The sequence below is a fragment of the Anarrhichthys ocellatus genome, unplaced genomic scaffold (assembly GCF_004355925.1).
Source record: "Anarrhichthys ocellatus isolate YVR2014 unplaced genomic scaffold, GSC_Weel_1.0 scaffold91, whole genome shotgun sequence".
In the NCBI taxonomy this organism is placed as follows: Eukaryota; Metazoa; Chordata; class Actinopteri; order Perciformes; family Anarhichadidae; genus Anarrhichthys; species Anarrhichthys ocellatus.
The window spans coordinates 903,885-924,700 of NW_022280121.1; the positions used below are offsets into that span (position 1 = coordinate 903,885).

The 20,816-nt window shown below is 44.2% G+C and overlaps 1 protein-coding gene across 2 annotated transcripts in view; it reads right to left on the minus strand.

Annotated features, from left to right (window-relative positions):
- LOC116398812 (pleckstrin homology domain-containing family G member 1) overlaps positions 1-20,160 on the minus strand; it is a 37,478-nt gene extending 17,318 nt beyond the window's left edge. The window contains exons 1-2 of one of the 2 annotated variants that reach the window (XM_031875469.1): positions 19,815-20,160; positions 3,761-4,335 (exon numbers count right to left, since the gene is read on the minus strand). In XM_031875469.1, the coding sequence (XP_031731329.1) occupies positions 3,761-4,186 (426 nt within the window). In that variant the 5' untranslated portion in view covers positions 4,187-4,335; positions 19,815-20,160. Of the gene's footprint in view, positions 1-3,760; positions 4,336-12,621; positions 13,056-19,814 lie in introns of those variants that run through there. The other variant, XM_031875468.1, reaches the window with a different exon arrangement.
- Positions 20,161-20,816: the final 656 nt, after the last annotated feature.

A 20,816-nucleotide genomic window follows, 5' to 3' on the forward strand; every position in this document is an offset into this window, starting at 1 on the left:
AGTGAGTCGTGCTTATTGAACACCAGCCTCAGGCACTCATTGTTTCTCGTGTGCAGGCAGCATCCTGATTTTACACGACTTTGTGAGAAAGGAACACCTACTGCTGCAGGCTGGAAGTCATTTTTGTTGCACTTCATTCCTTCCAAATGTAATTAATGTGTCATTATTGCGTTCCATGTAACGTTTGCACACAATACCATCATCGTCATCGCGGTCTCGAGTCAATAAATCAGACAACAAAGTTACACAGGAAGAACACTTGAATCAGCAGTGCACACACATCCACAAAAATGATCTCAATGCGGCTGTATTTAAACCAGGAGCAGGTGTGGGCAGAGGTTGAGGAGGAGGAAGCATCCCGTACATAGACACTGTTTTCAAACCAGACCACAGTCTGCAACTGGGCAGGACAGACGCAACAACACTGAGAAAAGTACCAGGCTGCCCTGAACGCACACCCACACTGATCCTTTCAACACACGCTGAAATGATCAGTGTGTTTGTAAGAGACCAAAGAGGAGAGAGAGAGAGAGAGAGACTCCCTGCTCACTCCCATGTCTGTTTGCCTAGTTTCCAGTCTGCTATGGTGATTTCTGCTCCTGGTGGTCTTTGATGTATTTAGCTGTCACATACCATTATTACTAGGGTACAAAAGCTGAGCCTGAGCAGTCCAATACATGTGTTTGGTTAGGTAAACGCAGGGATGTAAAAAGAGAAAGACAAAATAATCTCAGCTAAAACAAAGACTGGAGAGATGACAGATGACAGTCATATTGGATGTTTCGGGTTTAAAGGTAAAACAAGAGCTTTAGGCCAAGATTTGGAGTTTTAAGGATTTGAGTAACAGAATAAGGCTAACGGGCGTGTTGATGGTTATGTTTGGGGGTCAAGTCAAAGGGTCATGTTTAGAATTTGTTGACTGTCGGAGGTAATGTGTAATGTGATGCTTTATTAGCCGCGGGGTCACACATCTGACTTGGCCTGACCCGCTCAATCATCACACTCAGCCAAAGCCTGACTGAGCACAACAATGGGCAGTGTTCACACACACACACACACACACTTTCTGCCAAGCATCAGACGTAACATGTACAAACTTGGATATTTTCTCGTGTTAAATATTAACGTCCTTAACTACACACTCTTTTCCTACACACCAAACCCATCCCTTATTCAGCACCAAAGTAGGAAGTCATTCCTCCAGACAAGTGTAAACATCCAAATCTCATTACTTTCAATGTTTCTGCAAGTCAAGAGAGGTTCCCCTTGAACCTTACTGTATTTTCAAATTCCTGGTCGGCTTCAAATGGCCTGGTGATGCGTTAAGGGGAAAAGAGATGAAGAGGAGGAGGAGGGAACGAAAGAAAGATCAGAGCTTTGACTTTGAGGTTGTTTGTGGATGACGGTTTGGCCTCATTACACACACCGATCGAGCCGAGGGGTGATCACGCAGAACGAACAAACACCCAAACAATGTTCACACACAGACGTGAACAGTGACCCTGAGAGTTCAACACCCTGCAACTTAAAGAAAGACACGCAAGTACACAAAACCAAAGCAAATCAACAAAACATCTTTACCACAACAGATAAACGCTGCAAAGTGACAACCAAATACAGAAGAAGTTGCAAATCCCACCGAACACAAAAGAAATTAGTTACAAAACAATGGGACACTAAATATGGCAGGCGTTTTCAGTATTTCTAGTGTCTCCTGGAAACGTGTTGTTTTGCAACCAGTTTCCATTTTGTTCTGAGCGACTTGCAGCATTCCTGTATTTGGTTGCGTTTTCCGTTCATGCAACATGTTTCTTTTTTTGGTTGTCTTCTGTCTTCCTTGTTGTGTTTTCTGGTTTTGCAACATGTTTCTGTATTTAGTGAAGATATGTTCTTTACTTGCACTTCTGTTGTCTATTTGCATGTGTTTTCTTAAGTTAAGTAAACTTCATTGCCACCGTGGAAACGTTCATTCTTTCACCAGCCGACAAACCGTGTGATACTTCCATGTATTGTGATTCATTTAAATACACACATACAGTTAACACACGGGCAGGCTGAGTGTGTGTGTGTGTGGGTGTGTGTGTGGACCATAACACTGCCCGCTGACAGATGAAGTACAGGTGAGCCCTTGGGAGTCTGGGTAAATATTTGTGTTGAGGCTGTCACACCCTCTTCCACTGCAGGAAGCAGGATGGGCAAAGGGATTACTGAACCGGGGGTTGCAGCACCAGCTCACATAGGACGGTGCTGATAACAGATGGGAAAATGCTGTCCAGCAGCTCAAGTTTTTTTCCCTCAGTATGTGTAAACTGTCATGTTAAAAGCTCTATTCGCACAGATACAATCTTTGCATCAATCCTCTGTGCACTCACTGGAACCGTCAATAAAGGAGTGAAGAAAGGCTAAATGCACATGTCTTTTTCTAAAGTACTGGTGAAGAATTAGCTGTCTTGCCATGCAAGTGTGGTCTTTCAGGGCTGGGTGGTCTGCTTCTATAATGGCAATAGGTGGTCTGCAGAGCAGAGCGTTATTAAGTACAGCTCCTAAGCTCTGTTCAGTGTTTTCCTAACCTACTTTGGACATTGTTATCTCAGAGCTAAATCCCTCTACATACCTTCCTCTATCTCTCCCCCTTTCCCTCACCTTCCAGTCCTGAAGAGGGGAGGAAAAGGAGGAGCAGGAGAGGTTGGGACATCGATCAGGGGTTACAAAAACCAAACCTCACCCCCTCAACTTATCCCGTCTCTTGGGAATATGAGTTTCCTGCTCTCTTTTGACAACAGTCATAGACCTTTTTAACCCCAAATAACAAACGTGTACAAATACACACAGTGGCCCATGGACGGACAGCCTAGAGAGGGGGAGGACGCACTGTTAAGAAGGAGGATATGGGAAAAGGTGGGCAAAGCTCCAACACATGCATGCTCATACACACATGCAAAATGCAGCAGTTTCCATGCAAACATTTTGTCATTTTACACCACAAGTCAATCCAAATCAAGCTGCAGAATGTAAATGCGAAACACACATCACATGTGTGCACCACATTTGTTCTGCACTCAATATGAATTTGAAGTTTCACAGAGAACCAAAAAGAGCCGAACAGGGAAACAAAGAGAAAGGAGAGCAACCTTTGATTCAAACCACTCCACCCAATCCTTAACAAAGCACTGGCTAGAGGCAATATGTATCCTCGCAGTTCAAAGACAACCTCACAAAAAGCGTGTATTTATTCGAGTGTGTGCATACAGTATTGTCTGTGTGTTTTAAAAAAAAAAAAAAAAACGTCTAAAGTTTTGAATGTGTGCCTGTGCCTGCCGCACAAAGGCACCGGTGTCGTGTAACTCGGCCAAACCCCTCCCGCAAGCGCAGGTGACCTTATTGTTTTGGCGGTTCCCAGCAGGCAATGAGTTGAGCGTGTCACGTGTGTGAGGAAAACCACAAAGACTTAAAGGATGTTTGCTATCTGGTGATTTAAAGCCCCGTATTTCTCCTGGCATTCCACTGCTGCTTGGGCCTCAACTGGGTCAGCCAGGAAACATTTCAAAGTTGGGACCTTCAAAAGATTTAAAACTGTATACTCCCATTTCAGTTTATGCCACTAATTCTTCAGGCCTCGAATCACCGTCTCATTAAACATTTACACTTCTTGCCAAATGTGCTAATACACCTTTGAATTCCTGCCAATATGTTCGATCCTTCCAATTTCTTACGCAGCTTGTGTTTAATTAACATGTTATTGTGGTTGAGGGTTCCTCACCTCCACAATGCTGCGCAGGTCCTGGACGTAGGTTCTCTCTGTGTCCAGTATCTCCTGCACCACCCGGTCCACATAGGTCCTGGGTCCCTGCATCTGACCTGTCCGCTCTCCTGGTCCATCTGGACCAACCTCAGGCTCTGAATGTTCTGTCAGAGTCTGTCCACTGCTCTGTCTCCCTTGTCCCCTCCCTGTGTCCACCCGTCCATCATTTCTGTCATCTTCCTCCTGGCATCCCAGCTGCCGGGCGGGGACCAGTTCCAACCGAATCGCCCCGGAGTCCCGGTCTGGGGTCACCGGGTTACAGTGAGGGGCGGGGACGAGGGTGGAGCGGCTGCCCAGCGAGCAGTGACTGTCCCGGGAGGACGCTGAGGAAGAGGTGGAGCTGTAGCTGATGGGCCTTTCGGCACTGTCGGGAGAGGAGTCCATGCTGAGGGCGGAGCAGTAGCGCGAGGAGGTGTGGCGGAAGGCCGGGTTGCGGAGGCAGCGGGCCGGAACGTCAACGGAGCTCAGGACTGAGCCGGAGTCCGGGACTTCAGGAAGAGGAGGCAATGCATCAGGCAGGTAGTTGTAATCGCCTAGAGAGGAGAATAAGAGAAAGAAAGAGATTCTCGTTAGTCAAATTTACTGCAAATATGTAAATAGTGTTTTTTATGTATCTTTCCACGCCAACGTCCTCATTTATTTCACTGGTTTGTGAGGCTGCAGAGAGCTCCAGCAAAAGTTCTTCATGGCACAAGTTGTGCTGCAATGAAATGTCAAGTACATTGGCCAAAATTGTTAAATCCCTGCTCAATGGTGCATGAACTGCTGTATTCTGTCTTAGTTTGTAATATAGCTTCACACTGGACTTCCTGGTTTGTATTTCCTCTTCTGTCTGTACTAACCTGTAGCAACACGCCCCCACACCAAAGCAGCCCCTTGAGTTGTTGCGCTATTGTTGATCTGAATGTCTCCTAAACAATGACTCTGCCTATTGCATTTTTTAAATTTATGGTCGTTCTATTCATCATGATGCCGGTGTATAATTGCCGCAAACAAATAAGCCCACGGTCTAAACAATCTGTATCTCCAATACATGCAAACAGAACGGCTGTCCTCGCGGCTCTAAAGAAATGTTTGCAGACACAATATATGTTGTTGCCGTCTGTCACAATGTTTTTGGGCCTTTTACCTTTGCAAGAAACTGTCAAATATTCACATTCGTTAAGATGCTTGACATCCGACATAAATATTATATAACATGAGTTATAATAAGTACTTTAGGGAAAGTGTAAAACGTATTTCTTTATAGTAACTATATGACTCAAAATGAATGTATAATGATTTACTGATGCTGTAAAGTCACACACAGCAGAGCCGTTAAAATTCAAATGAAATTCACACATTCGACAGGCACTGACCTTGTGTTTATTTTTCCCAAACTAAGTGCTAAAGGGACTCACTGTATGTAACTTCTAACAGTTACAACACCACTTTCATATTCCTACAGTGTCGTTCTGTTTAGCATCCCAATTCCTGACATTCCAGCTGACCACAGTCTGACTGACCACCCGCCAGACGAGGTCCACTAGCCCTCCCAGATTTGTCCTCAGTTCCACTCAAAGAAACTGTTGATTTCTAATGTATTTGGGCGAGCGGTAAATCTATGTGTGTGTGTGTGTGTGTGAGAGCATTTTTGCAACAAGACAGAAAAAAAGATTGAGTTTAACGACAAGATTAGGAGTGTAATGCTGAGAACACTCCACTCTGAGGCAATGAATGAAAGCCCTATATCGATGGAGGACAGACAAGTTTGTGTGTGTGTGTGTGTGTGTGTGTGTGTGTGTGTGTGTGTGCGCAACTACAGGAGTCTATTTGGCGTCAAGCCGGTGCCAAACTGGCTCAAAACCTTGCGTCTGCAAAGAGAGCCGTTAAGATTTGATTACCGGCTCCCAAGGCCCCACAGCCAGGCCAGCTGAAGTGAAACCACATATGCAGCATATCAGACCGATGCCTTCCAAGTTTCCCCTCGATGTTTTCCAAGGTCTAGCTTCACAGAAGGGCCAGCTTTGACGGGAAGAACGGGGAGCAAATAAACAGAGCGGACAACATATGGAAGGACGGCATATGAGGGCCTCATACCAGCTCTGTGGGAGTTTGACACCAGCCTTTATCATCAAAGCTTGATATACCGGTGACCCGGCAGCACCGGTGTTGTGGCAACATTGTGCGCCGATGCCTTATAGGACAGTGTCGCTCTCTCGCTGCCAGCAAACCCCGGTTGAGGCTAAACCGGTCTCACTTCAAAGCCTCAAAGATCACAGACCAAAAACATGAAACTGAGAACAAGCTCAAAGAATCCCGCTCTCTCACCTTTCAAATAGGTACCTTGAAGGTCTTTTTTGCCATGGCGACACCTCTTTTGAAAGCACTTCAGCAGCAGGCTTGCCTGTTTGACTGGTCTGTGATGGAGAGATCACAGGTTGGATTCTGGCAACCACGACGGTACTGATACCAAGTTAAGAAAGTGAACCTGAATTGTCCTCCTCTAGCTGGGCCTGTAATAATCTTAGTTTAAATTTTGCCGGCCGCTTGGGGTAGAGGAACAAGCTTAAAACACCACATCTGCCGTAGAATCACCCGGCAATTTGTTATGGCAAATGTGTGAGCATATTTACACATTTAGCAGACATTAAATCAAAGAATTGTGATTCACGTGGAGTTGTGTTTCTTACCACCTGTTGATTATTAAGGGAATAGCCTTAAAAGCTATAACATTTTCAGGAAAAAAGTGGGTATTTGATTTCTTACTGAGATTTAGATGAGAAGTTAGTCCCGGGATGGTGTTTAACTTAACATAGCATGAAGACTGAAGCAGGAAGAAAAAGGTAACATGGCTAACTCACTAATGAACATGTTGGTTTTTATATGCACACAAACATGAACTGTAAAAATTAGAAGCTAGGGTAGTGGTCACTAGCTCATTGCTCATTGCATCTGTCTGCTGTTCGATGCTGGGCAAGTGGCATACGGTTTATCCATAATGTTAAGTATTGATTAGTGCTGCTTTAAGTCCAAAAATCCCACATAGCAGTTTACCTTCAGGTCCATCCCTGTTCACTGAACCCTTGCATGTTCATCACAGGAATACAAAATGAAGCAAATTCCTGGTTACATAGTTTCTCAGAAGGAAACTAAAGTGTTGCGCTGAATCAAAGCTTTTGTTCCACTGCTATGCCAAGAAAAGCAGGAAGGAATTGGGGCATCCAAAAAATGAAGAGGCATGAAACTGTATTTTCCTCAGACAAGTTTGGAACCGATTCACCAAGCATGTGTCTGTGTCCATCCATCCAAATGTTTGCACTCCTAATCCTGACCCACTTTTTAACAATTACAGATCAGAAAGGAGAAGGAATCTGGTGGGTGGAAACAACACACTCACAAACCAACAGCCTTGGTTTTTGGATAAGCAATATACTGCTTTCAAGTCAGCGTACACAATGCACAAAAGCTTTTATTATATTAGATACCATGACATTAATGGGTAACTTGCCATTTTCTTTGCCCTTTGACAAATCTATAACATATATCCTTCCTTATCACAGTAAGTGATGTATGTACATCTATACTGTGTGTGTGTTTCACACAAAATGCATTCAGTTTATCACTCCCAAGATAACACTAACTGAGCTAATAACTTAATGGTCCAACACCATCAATTTCGGCTAGATATGAGTGGGCGCGCACACACACACACACACACACACACACACACACACACACACACACACAAACGTGCAAGGAGAGCAAATACAGAGAAACCGCGTTTCCTTTTGCCGTGAAACCCAAACACCACAAAGAGAGATTGCTCCATCTTGTGTTTGCCCAGCCCCTCCTTCCCACCTTCCAGCTTCATGTTTGGGGCACACCCTGGCCGTTTCCTGGGTGAGCTGGCTCTTGTACACACAGATAGACAACTAGCACCCCCACCCCTCTCCTCAACACACACAGACAGAGAGCAAAGATGTCCGAGTTTCAGTTACCTCCTGTCCAGATTATTTTCAACCTGATCCTTGTAAATGATCTCTAATTATGCTCCTTACCATGCAGGTTGGGACTGTTTCTCCTCAGTGTGTGTGTGTGTGTGTGTGTGTTCCAAGGATTAGGATAGTGTGTGAGGGCTGTGTGTCCTGCCAGACTAGACAGAGTGAGTGAATCAGCGAGTGCCTGAAAAACCTGGCTTCAATCTCTGGCTTTAATTTAACATGAAGACGACAAAGAGCTGGGGCGCTTTATCATTCAGTCAAGTTTAATAAGTTGAAATCAGGCCTGTCTGGAAGGCAAACAGCGAGAACCACGAGGAACCAGACTGAAGACTGAGCAGACAACGTACACAGCGGGTACACAACACTGGCAATATACTCTGAGTCACATGTGGTGTTTTGCTCTTTAAGCTAAAAGTAAACACAATTCTTGTCATTCATTTTTAGATCAACAAAATACGTGTAATTTAAATGTATGCGTTTATTTTGATAAGCAAAAATTGGTGAAAAATGGAATTCAAACAAATGTATATTCAAGAATCTTGAATATACATTGAATATACCAAATAATCACAACACAAGGTCCATTCAGTAGCCGTTCTGGAGCTTTTGGTCATACCACACCAGCTACGATCTACAACGCTGCAGTCAGTCCGACACGCAAGCCTTACTACCAGTCCATCCGGGTTTAATGAGTCATGCTACACTTAAACCGTCCATTTCAGTCGAGCACTTTATGGTCACCTGAAGTGCTCTTTGTGCTGGAGTGGTCAGCAAACAGCTGTCGGCACCCTTGTCTCTTTACGGCCCTGATGATCATCACTAGTAGCTCCAACAGCTCTGAGAGTGTTTCGTAATGGGCATGTGAACATCCTATGTGGACATTTAAACCACAAACAAGTTGAAATACTTTTTTGTATCCATCTGCATATGACATAATACTTTAGAGTTGCAAAATAAATCCCCGTGTGTATTTTGGGTTGCATGGTTTCCATAATCATTCGGTTTAAAACAAGTGTAATAAACTGTCAATGTGTAGTATTCTGGTTCCAGCAACAAAGCCTACACGCGACTTCCAGGGAGTATCCCTCAGCAATAAAAAAACTGGAATATCAAAGAGGGGATTTCATACTGAAAGGACTAACTTTGGAAAATACCCACTTGGTTTGGCTAACTAAACTAAAGGCTCACATTAGATTTAGCTGAACTTTGGAAGGCATTGTTGCAGGGACTACTGTCATGCAAGAGAGGGAGCGGTTCAGGGTCAGTTTGGAGAGAAGGAATGATTATGGTAACCAATGAACGGGCAGTTACACTATGGATTACGACACATTGACCGTGGGCTTGCATGCAGTTCTACTAATGCTACATTGGTGGTCTGTGTTTGGGTGTGCACGGTCCATGCAATCATGAATTTTGGGCTGCATTGGGACGGTCCGTGCAGACCCTTGCAAACATTGGTAGTTGACAAAATTTACATCAAGCATGTCAACCATGTGGAAATGCATGAATTGAAGAGAATTCCTAACTGTGTTGACACTGCTGACATGGAGGAAATATAAAGAACCAGGAAGGTCCAAAATGAAGGTAGCTGTCATATAAGCGGTCTTACACCATCCAATTTTATACAACTCTACTCTGGCGAATGAGAAGCACTGCTTCTCATGCATACCCATTTCGCCACCGACAAAATTAACCACAACCAACGGCAGCGAAAGCACAATCCACAAGTAGTCACTACATTACCGAGCCGTAAAACCACTTATTTTGTGCACAAAATGAATGCACTGGAACACTTTGGATGAGGAGGAGAAAGAAATACTTCAACATCATCATTTACAACATGACATCAGTGTGGAGAGATAAAGACAACAGGCCATGTCAGTCAGTGAAAGACTCATCTTCCCAACTTTCTTCTTGTCATCTCTTTTCCTTCTGTTCAACTCTCATTCTCTCTCCATGTGCTCGCTCATTCCCTTTTCATTAATATCAGTTACATCCAGCCTCTCTGTCTTTATTCTTGCCATCTCCTTTCCCCCATCCTGCCATTCATTTTCTGAATTTGAGGAAAAAGCCTTAAGCTTTTGTCCCAGACAGGACTTGACCACACACCTCGTACAGCTCATGGATCCTTTAATCAACCTTGTTTGTCCGTGTGTGTTCTTGTTTAAGCTGCAAAGGCCTACCAGATGGCAATTGAGTTATATTCCATGCAGCTTATTGCTGACTTTACAGTCTTGCGCCACAACAAGTATAAGGATAGATTGTTTTTATGCACGTACAAAAGGATGGAAGCAAAAGCAGCTCAGCGAGTTATAGTCCAGTGGTTTCTGTCTTCACTTTGGCAACATCTTGAGAACACTATGTTTAAAAAGACAACGTAATGGAGAAACATGGTGGGAGGAGGACATGCGTAACTGTTGGAGAAGACCCGAAGGAATGAAAGTAGGAAGGAGAGATGAGAAGAAAGGTCAAACGGTCAATTATCACCCACTCCGTTGATTTTTTTCTTTTCCATTTCCCACTTGCTCAGTCTCATTTTGAATCCAGTCTTTTGTTTTACGTTAACCCTTAAAAAGTACTCTACCAAACTCTCTCTAAAGCATCCAAAACAAGCTTCTGAGAGCGTTTGTTCCCTGCAGGCTTGAGCAGAGAAACAGCAGCACAATGAAGCACATAAATCCTCCCCGTTTGTTTAGTTACGGCCTCACATCTTCCGCTGCGTCCACTTAGAGGTCAGTCTCCGTTTCTGATAGAGACGCAGGCCTGATCGCAACTGACGCTAAGGACCTTAAAGTGTCACTCGGGATTTCACAGGGCAGCCAAACGACTGCAGAAAAAGAGAGAGGGCAGAGGTGGGAGAGACGCGAAGGATGGCGCCGGAGACAGGAGCCGTTTTTTTTCATTAGACCAACAAAGAGCTGCGCTGGCTGGGTCGGACATTATAATGCAGATGTTTGGGAAGATGGATGGAGAAAGAAAAGAAGCATTTCTTCATTGCTGTGTTGGCGCAGAACAAGCCGCACAAGCTCCAGCTGTCTCAAGACTATTTCAAACATCTCAACACACGCCACGACTGGTAAAGACAGAAGTTTAAACTTGAGGTGTGACTTAATAGACTCCTGTGGCTTTCATTGCCTCACAAAACATGGTTAAAGTAAACAAACACAAACACACACACACACACACAGCTGGAAGGCTAATTAGCAACAAATGGCTTTTTCTCACAATAAACTAAAACCACTGAAACATCTACCGTGGGCGGTGGCCTTCACACATTTTATATATACACAGATTAACATCCCCGTATCTTCAGGTTGTGTTTAAGAGATGCGAGTATATGGTTGAGATTCTCTGTCATTGGACATCAGCAAGGAATGTGCGACACAGTTTTAGCTGACAGCACTGGTGTTTAGCCTCTGTGGGAAAAAATGTCCACCTGCAAACTTACACCCCCTATTTTCAGACACACACACACACACACACACACACACACACACACACACTCAAGCCTTGGGACACCCATGCGAACCATGGCTGCACACACCCTCGCCCTCCCTCGGACCGGGACACACTAGCCTTGTTATTTGACCCGCTTGGATTGCAGCCCAAAGTGCGCCGCTGGACTTTCTGCATCCACTTCAGTCACTCACCGTTAAGTCCTGAGTGGACACTGAAGCATGGGATTTGAAGAACTATTGATTACATTTCTATATTAGGCAGATTACTCGAAAAAGGGATCTGCCCCCTCATTCTGCATCCATCCAGCCTCTACAGGGCTGAAGTTCCTTGCACGTGAGTGCTCAGAATGGGGGGCAGATGTCCTCCCAGAGGACTGGGCTAGCAGGGTGGGAGGAGAGGGACGGAGGGGTCCATTGTCTCCGGCACCTCTAAACCAAAGAGTTTGCTCTAAACAGTAATTATCCCCCCCCTCCTCGTCTTCTCTGTTCTGCTCCCCTCTATCCCCATTTGTAGCCACCCCCAACTGCTGCCCTCAAGGCTCTAATTTGGGTCACAGGCTGCAGAATGGCATCTCAACACTCTGTCAAACCTACACCCAGCAAGGGGAAACTGACACATGTGCTGGCCCCGAAGAGATACGAGATAGAAAGAAAGTGGTCCATTTTATTTGTTGTTTTCTTAAAATTCATGTACCAAACATTTAGCAAAATAGCATACCATATGTTTCTTTAGTTTTCTGCAGAGCCTGCATTTAAATGACATCTGTTACTACCAACAAAGTTAAAATGTACAACCACCATGATCGCGAAAGCCGCGTGCCCCATAATCTCAGAATCGTGAAGAACCCGCAAAGTCTGCGAGAAAGCAAAGGCGCTCCATTCAACACAAGAAAACAACCAGGAGACGCTGTTCATACAGCTGTACTGCAGAGAGACGGCCGCTGCAAAGGCACTTCACACAGCGCTGTTAGCCGAGGAAAAGAATATCACACACACCGCACAAAAGAGCCACTAAGACAAACAGCCATCACTGGCTTGTAAATGGACCTTTTCGTTTATAAGTTGCTGTCTGAAGTTTGACCAGAATTCCCCTGATATTTTTTGGGGATGCCATACGTGATATCTTATTCTGATCATTGGCAGCTTCTTGAATTCACTAAAGGAGGCATGCAAAAACAGGATATTATTCTACATGGTTATGGTTTAAGCCTGTTTGATTAGGCTTGTAGACATGCAGCACCTTTGACAGCAAAAGCTAGTCCCACCACATCACAGAATCACTTGTGCGAGTGTGTATAATTTGCACATGCTGGGAAACATCATTGAACATATTCGAAGAAGAAGAAGAAGAAGAAGAAGAAGAAGAGCTGATGCTTACCGGTAGGCATTGTGGTTTGGCTCCAATTTACCAGAAATTAGAGTGAATGAGTTTTAGTTTTTTTTTTTTTTTTTTTTATTCAGACGCAGATTTAAAAGGTAAACGGGACTTCCTGAGCAGGTCACATATCCAGAGTATTCCAAACAGTATTTTGCAGCAAAAGCCTGGAAAGATTCCCTTAGACTTCCCAAATCATTGTGAGTCCTTTCTTCTGGGAGCAAAACGTGCAGTCCGCTCCACCAAAATACACACAGGAGCATAGACTCTCAGGTTTTCTCCTGAACACACGCACACAAACACACACACACACACTCCCCTGGCTGATGTCTTTTCTTTCTCTCACTTCAGTTTGCTAAGGATCTCCTGTGTCTGAATGCCTCTCTCCCTCCCTCTCTCCTTAGGAAACACATCCACCGCATGCATGTGTGTGTCTAAAAGTGTTCATGTGTGTGTTTGCATGCGAGTGTGTGTGTGTGTGTGTGTGTGTGTGTGTGTGTGTGTGTGCGCGCGTGTGTCAGAGTGAATGGCCTCTGCTCTCTGCTGCTCCCTCCCTGCTGGGTATTCCCCTCCCCTCGACTCCTCCTCCCTCTCTCCCGCAGCAAATTACAAGGAGCTGGGAGTTCCTCCTCTCTTTTTTTCCCCCTCTTTCTTTCCCTTCTTGTATCTTCCCCCCCTCCATTTCATTACTGCCTCCTCTTCGCTCCTTCCAAAATCAAACTTTTCAGCTGGGTTCGTAACGCTTGCAGGGCCGGCGACACCATTTGTGTGTGTACGTCTGCTGCACGCTCAGCAGGCAGCTGAACTGCTGCTGTTGGCGCACAGCTCCAGAGATCACACACGTACATACACTTTACAAGGAGGTGGGGCGGGGGGGGGGTTACGGCTGATCAATAGAGCGAGCTCAAACAAAAGCTCCTCATCCACCGCACCGCTCATTGTGTCCCACATCAGAGAAAGGCTGGACCGAATGAGCACACAAGAATGCCAGAAGTGGGTTCCCAAACAGTTTGGCTTTTTTCAATCACTTACTTTGGGAAAATAAATATGTTAACATACTTTTATACAAATACACTTTTGTATTTAACAAAACATGCCAAACTTGTCAGTGCATCTGTGTTTTAAGGCACACTACTGATTTTACAAATTAAGTTCATGTTACTCGTCACAGTCATCATCAGGGCTTAAGACTTAAAGGGATACAACCAGCTTTCCAACCAGCTGTGCATCAGTACAATGTGGGCAGTGTATGCAAATGGTCAATATTAAACTTCCCTCCATGTTGGCAGCACCCAAAGGCCCCCGTTCATTTGCTCGAGAGCCGTTTGTCCGAACTACAGATTGTACTTCGGTAATTTCTGCTTGCAATTTTAAAATTGTAGTGCTGGAATCTAACAATCAGGTCTTTTTGAGCTATGGCAGCCAGAACACAGTGCGGAAGAATTTTGGCATATAAAAGGAGGAAGAGACTTAAAGAATGCAGGCTGCGTTACAAAATGGAGGTGTGGATCCGGGGAGGGTTTAATTAAAGATGATACGGAGTTGGATTATGGTATTTGTTTTGAAACTTGACTCATACAAGGGCGGTGAGAACATCTCGGCCATTGTGAAAATGTCCTAAATCTCACTATGTCTCTTGTAAGTCCCCAGATTTAATGGAAGTGCAATATTAAATCCCGACAGAAACCCAACATTGCGTTAACACAAGCAGCCAAACAAGAACTTTGCTTAAGTAAAAGAGAGCCTACTTTAGTTATGATTTACAACAGGAGATATTTAAAGTACTGGGATTGCAACTTTTGATACTTGATAGTTTCCAAAGCGGTTAAAAAAGCATTTTGGTTGGTAAGAATCACAGTTTAATACCCAGCCCTAACTAAAAGAAAGTTAAAAAAAGCTTAGATTAGAGGAAAGTTTGGCAAAATAAACTAATGTCTAGCAGAAATAAGTCCTTAAATCTTAGGACCCCTCAGATTCATCTTTTGACCCCTCATAGGTGTCCCGATCTCCAGGTTGGAGACCTCTGCTCTAAACGTGTATAATTTGAGAAATCAGTTCAGGACAGGCTATGTGTCCCATAAAGAAGACACACGTGAGACAATGGGCCCTCAGTCTCTCGCACTAAAGCAAATGTGTCGACTATTTGTCAACCCTCTTTAAAGACAGGGACTGGTCCCAGCAGCATGGGTTCCTGCTAACACCACCCCACTCTCCTCACCATAAAATAATAGAGACCCACTGGACTATCCTCTCTCACTCACACTCACACACACACACACACACACACACACACACAGGACCCCAAGAAGCACGACCCCTCTCTCTAATGGTCTGAAGGTCCGTTGACCCACGAAGCGCCTAAATCTCCACTCCCAATCCAAATACTGTCCTCCTCCCCCTACCACCTCGGACGCACGCACACCCACACACACACAGAGTCCATAATGAGCACCTCCAGCTTTGCAATCACACAGAGGTAGCGTCTAAACTCCTCGGTTCAGCCAAGCACGACCTGTTGATGACAGAAGCATACAGCAGCAGTCCGGCTTATCTGATGCCCCCTGTATGCTCCGAAGGCCTCCCTGCAGGAGATCAACCAGTAACAATATTGTTCCTCTTTTACTGCATGTGACAAATCGCCATATGTGCCGCTACACATGTAAGACACCGTTTTATAAAAGGTATGAAAGGGGAGACGGAAAGGCTGAGAGTGTTAATCTAAATCACAGATTAGTTCATTGTTTTGATTACAGATTTGATCCAGCAAAAGAAAACTTCTTTAAACAGGTCTTATTAAATATCTTTCCCTGACAGATGAGAGAAACATTACAGCAGCTTGTGATAAGTGCTCCAATGATGATCATTTTCATTATTGATATAATGTGTTGATTAGTTATTAACAGTCTGTAAAATGCCTGTCACAATCTCCCAGAGCCCAAGGTGACGTCTTCCGTGGTTTTGGCTGGTAATCTTAAAGAAATAGTGCAACATTTTGTTAAATACGCTTATTTACATCACAGAGGTAGATAAGAAGATTGATACCACTTTCATGTCTGTACGCCAAGAAGCTAGAGCCAGGAGGTGGTTAGCCTAGCTTAGCATAAAGACTGGAAACAGGGGGAAACAGCTAGCATGGCTCTGTCCAGTGGTAAGAAAAATAATGTAGGATCCATTCTGGTGATTGTTCCACATTAAGGATACAAATTCAGGATCTCTCCGCTACATCAATTTTGAAGACTCTTTTTTTTAAAATCGGTCCATTGCAAGTTCTCACACTGTATAGAGGTGCTTTGCTTAATTGTGGGTGTACTCTTTGAAATGATTAATCGACAATCAAATTTTAAAATCGACTAATAGTTTCTGCACTACTTGCAGTCAAGTCAATAATGTGTTTTTCCCTACGCAGTGCTCCTCACCGCCGCCCTAACTCGGCTCTGCTCCCGTGTCATCCCTCTCAACTCAGACAGCAGATTTCCCAGCAGGACTCTCTGCTTTTCAAGGCTCACAACAAGCTACGTGCAGACAAACACCCTCTCAAACTCACTCGCCAAGCACCCAAAGTCAGAATTGATGGTTCGAGAGTTTGCTCGGGAGCCATAGCGCCATGGTGGTCACTATGACGACAGTGAGGCATTCATCTCCAAGGCAGAGTGGCATGTGGAAAGACAGTGAGCGAGGGCGGGAGAGAGGGAAGAAAATGCTTATTGTCAATAAAGCACTCCATTCCTCATAACACTTGGGCAGTGCAAACAGTGAAGCAGGGCACGGGGTTCATGCACACTCAACTTTTACTGGTGCACGCACGCACGCACGCACGCACGCACGCACGCACGCACGCACGCACACACAGCATTGTAAACTCCTACTTAAAAGACTACAGCCTCTTGAAAATGTTTTAGTGCGTGTAATCAGAAATAAGAACTGTCCCCATCCACTTAAAGATGTCCTGGAGGGAGGAGGGCTGCAGGCTGGATGTTATTGCTGTGAGCCGTGTGCGTGTGTGAAACCAGGTTCAATGCTCAGACAGCCTGACAGCTTCTTAATTTTCTCAGCTGTCCACAGTTTAAAGTGAAGGCTGTTTCTGCGGTAACCTATACAGCACACTGGAGGACTAAACTGAGAGAATCAGATTCAGACTGAGAGAGACTGTGACTAATGACAGGAGTTTGTGGGTGGAGGGGTCATTCATATACAGTTTCCCCCTCCCTCTGTGACCGTGTCTGTCTTTGTCACTGGCATGATGGATCATCTGCAGACACACACTCACACAGATTCCTTAAGTGCCACAACTCCGAAAGCGTTTGTTCTTGCCGCCTGAGCTCTTAATTAACCCTTTAACACAGTTTTGCCCCCTTTCCCGCCTTAAGTAAAAGTCATTCCTCACTGACAAACTAGTCCTCCAAATGTAACGGCGACACATGCAATGTTTTCTCCACAATGAATCACACAAAAGCAACGCTTTAAATCTTGTGTTTATCAGAGATGCGTTCATAAGTTTCTTGGAAATAAGTCATTGGGCATGAAAAAGCATTTACAAATAACTAATCAACCAAAGAAATCTTAGTCGACTAAAACCAAAACGTCCAATTAGTTGACTTATCCACTAAGAGGGGGCAGCCGCGTTTGGCAGGGGGATATTATCATGCTATTACTAAGCAATCAGTAGTGAATGACTCATCTGTTGACAAAGAAGCAGTAGCGGTTGCTAGAAGCAGGTGACATTTTTTAGAAATAGGCCAATTTCAAGGAATAGTTTGACATTTTGGGAAATACACTAATTCACTTTGTGGCAGGGAGTTAGATGAGAAGATCAATACCACTCTCATATCTGTCCTTTAAATATGAAGCTATACAGCCAGCGGCTTGGTTAGCTTAGCTTAGCAAAAAGACTGGAAACGGGGGAAGCTGCTAGCTTGGTAGCTGCTAGCTTGATGTAAGAAAGTGATCTTTTGTTGTCAAGTTAGTGATGCAGCACACTTGTCGTATTAGATCATCAAAGTCCATAAATCATAAACTGAGCCCTGAACCAGTAACAAACGTTCTCTGTGCCGTGCCTAATTCCATCTGTGAAAAATCTACAATCCTGATCAACTCTGCAATATCCTGTATTGATTTTTCCATTTCCCAGATTTATGAGGTTCCCAGATTCACGTACGGTATTCCCTCCGGCTGCAGCCGTCTAATCACAGTGCCAGGACAAGTCCAGGAATTTTGGACTCTTGCCGGCCATAAACCTCACTGAGGCAACGGCTTCAGGAACGTCCAGGAAAACAAGGAGCGTCTTCGCCGTTTCAGCAGACCAAACAACAGTGACACAGAAATAACTACAGCTGCTACGTCAACAACAAACAAGGTCAACAGCCGCAGCTAATGATAGAGCAGGGTGGCACCACGGCCATAGCAGAAAAGTATTTACTATGGGAGATAATGTCAGTATTCAACTATGCAGCGAGTTGGTATTTACATTAACAGACAATAAGGAAATCAGCAGGAGGAGGAGAGGAGAAAAACAGGTGGTATCAAGGAACTATAACTTTCATTTTTCTATAAGTGAATATATTTGGTTGTGGGGATTGTAGATAGATATTTCTCTACTTATCAACACTACAGTATATATAGCAATACATTGTCAATGTTCTATCTATTGAGTCTGTGTAGTATACAGTACATCTGAAAACTGAAATCAAGTATTGTGGTGTGTGTGTGTGTTTGCAGAGTTGTTGTGTGTTGAGTGAGCATATGTGGCGGATATACGGAGGAAGCTGTGTTTGGCCTCAGATTAAAATGCAGGACGAGGGTCCCGCTCCAGGAAAAGAGACCAGCAGAGCGCAGACATAGGGACTTTTCTTCCATTAGGGAAACACGTGACACACTAAAATAATACAGTGCATATACGGTACTTACTATATTAGCAATACTATGAGAATACAAAATACCTTTCTTAATATGTAATCTGGTAAATATGCACACTTATGGCATGGTCTTTTTAAGAGCAAGATTATAGATTTACTGAGGATTCACTAATATATATGCACATAAGTAACCAAAAACTACACGGTTCTGTTAACAGTTTAAATATATATATCTAAGGAGGAGCTATACGTTCATCCCTGTATTCATGAGCACTATAACATAAGGTTATCATCCATAATATCTGAACCAGTTTTACTCTTAGAAATACAGGGAAATGATCCAAATGCACCCATTTGATACATGGCGTAGCCTAGAAGGGAGAACTTGGACCAAAAAATAAAAAATAAATATATATATAATAATAATAATAATAATAATAATAATAAAATAATTAATTATTAAGTGTGATCTATCGTACAGCCAGCATACAGTACAAGACACCACCGTAAAAAAATAACTCAGATGACCAGCAAGCAGGTGACAAAAAACATCCTGTCATAAATCTTAATGATTAAGATATATGACATGAGTCACAACAAATGAGTCCATCCCGTTTTATCCGTCTGTGTCCCTCAGAAGCTGGGTGCTCTAGTTAGAGCTCCCAGAATGAGGACACACCACAAAGGAGAACACACGTGTGTGAACGCGCTCTCACACACACACACACACACACACACGCACGCACACGCACGCACACAAACCAAAACACTTACACTATGAAATAAACCACGTTCCAGGTAAAAGCTGACAAATTAGATTCCTGTTGTATCCAATGTTCCCTGTGGAGATAAGGCTGCAAAAGCTATGATACTTCTAAGACTTAAGCTATTTGAATTTTTCTAACCACTACGTATGTTAATATTGAAAGTCTTCAAACATGAACACACGTACAAACAGCATGTTGATCATCATCTCAGAAACACAAAGGTGAAAGTATCATTATATGTCCATCCAGCATTGACTCACAAGCTTAAGCCTAAATGATTGTCAAATTACAGCAGCATGGTTCCTAATCAGAGAAGTGGGCAAAGGTGCCATTAGAGTCACGCCAAATTGAGACTTTGGGCCGAGTAATTGGAGGTCAGACCGGCTTTGGTGGGTCATTATGATTAAATAAAGAGCCGGGCTGTTAAGAAGGAAAAAAAAAACAAAAAAAAAAACTCTGCACTGTGTCGTCTGAGCAGAACCATTTACAGTAAATTAAAGATTGCACATCAAAAAGCAGAGCCCCATCTCTGTGTCCTGGCAGTTTACAGCACCACACAAATACAATGACAACTCACCGCAGAGAGACCATCCCCACGATTAGCCTGTTCTCAGCCGCTGGTATCCCAGTGTCCTCTCATCACGGGTTACATCCTTAGCCAGGCACTCAAAAAGTTTCACACTAAACGTACAGTCATAGAAACGCTGACTGGCTTCAGAGCGGTGGGGCTCGTGTCGAAGCGGGTCCACCCCTCTATGAGATCAGTTCAGAGAGAAAGAGGGACACTGATAGGAAAGAGAGAGAGAGAGAGAGAGATAGAGAGAGAGAGAGGAACAGATGGAAGCTAAACACAACTGAACTGACCTGCCCACTGGGAGGGGAGGGGGAGAGAGAGAGAGAGAGAGGGCGAGACGAGCTCGCACATCCAAGCAGCCCACTTCCTGACCAATTACTGCTGCAAGACTAGCCTCTTTCCCTCTTTCCAACTGGGCCCTCACTCTCTCTCCTCGCTCACTTTGCGGAGTGGGTTAGCCGCAAGAACTGGAGAGCGGCCAGCACTGCAGTCGACGCAAGTGACACAAGTGAAATCAACACTGGAGATAAAAAAAAAAAAAAAAAAAAAAAAAAGCGAGAGCAAGCTGTCGCTGAAACTGTGACGGGGAGAGAAGTCGGGGGGGAGACAGAGATCAAGAATTAATGTGAGATAATAGTGATTAACAGGAGGGAGGTGTGGGTATGTGTGACCGAAAGCTGATGCAGAAGGAGAGGAAAAGAGGGCAGCGCAAGGACGGGCTGTCTCGTCCATCCCCAAAAAAAACACGACAAGTAGGTCACATTACACACAGCATCAGTTCAGAGCCTCTTTTTCTGCCTTTTTCCTGGTCTCGACTCCCTAGTGACATCTTCAATATCACAGCTTCTTGGATATAAGGGGTGGGGTCAGAGCAAAGGGTTAGACTACCCAAAAACAGCCAGCGGGCAGAGATCGCAGGGCTCAGAGCTCAAAGAGCAACCTGCTGTGAGCTGGTCTGTATGAGCACACACAGAAAATATTCAAGCCAGTGGTCATTGTATGTGT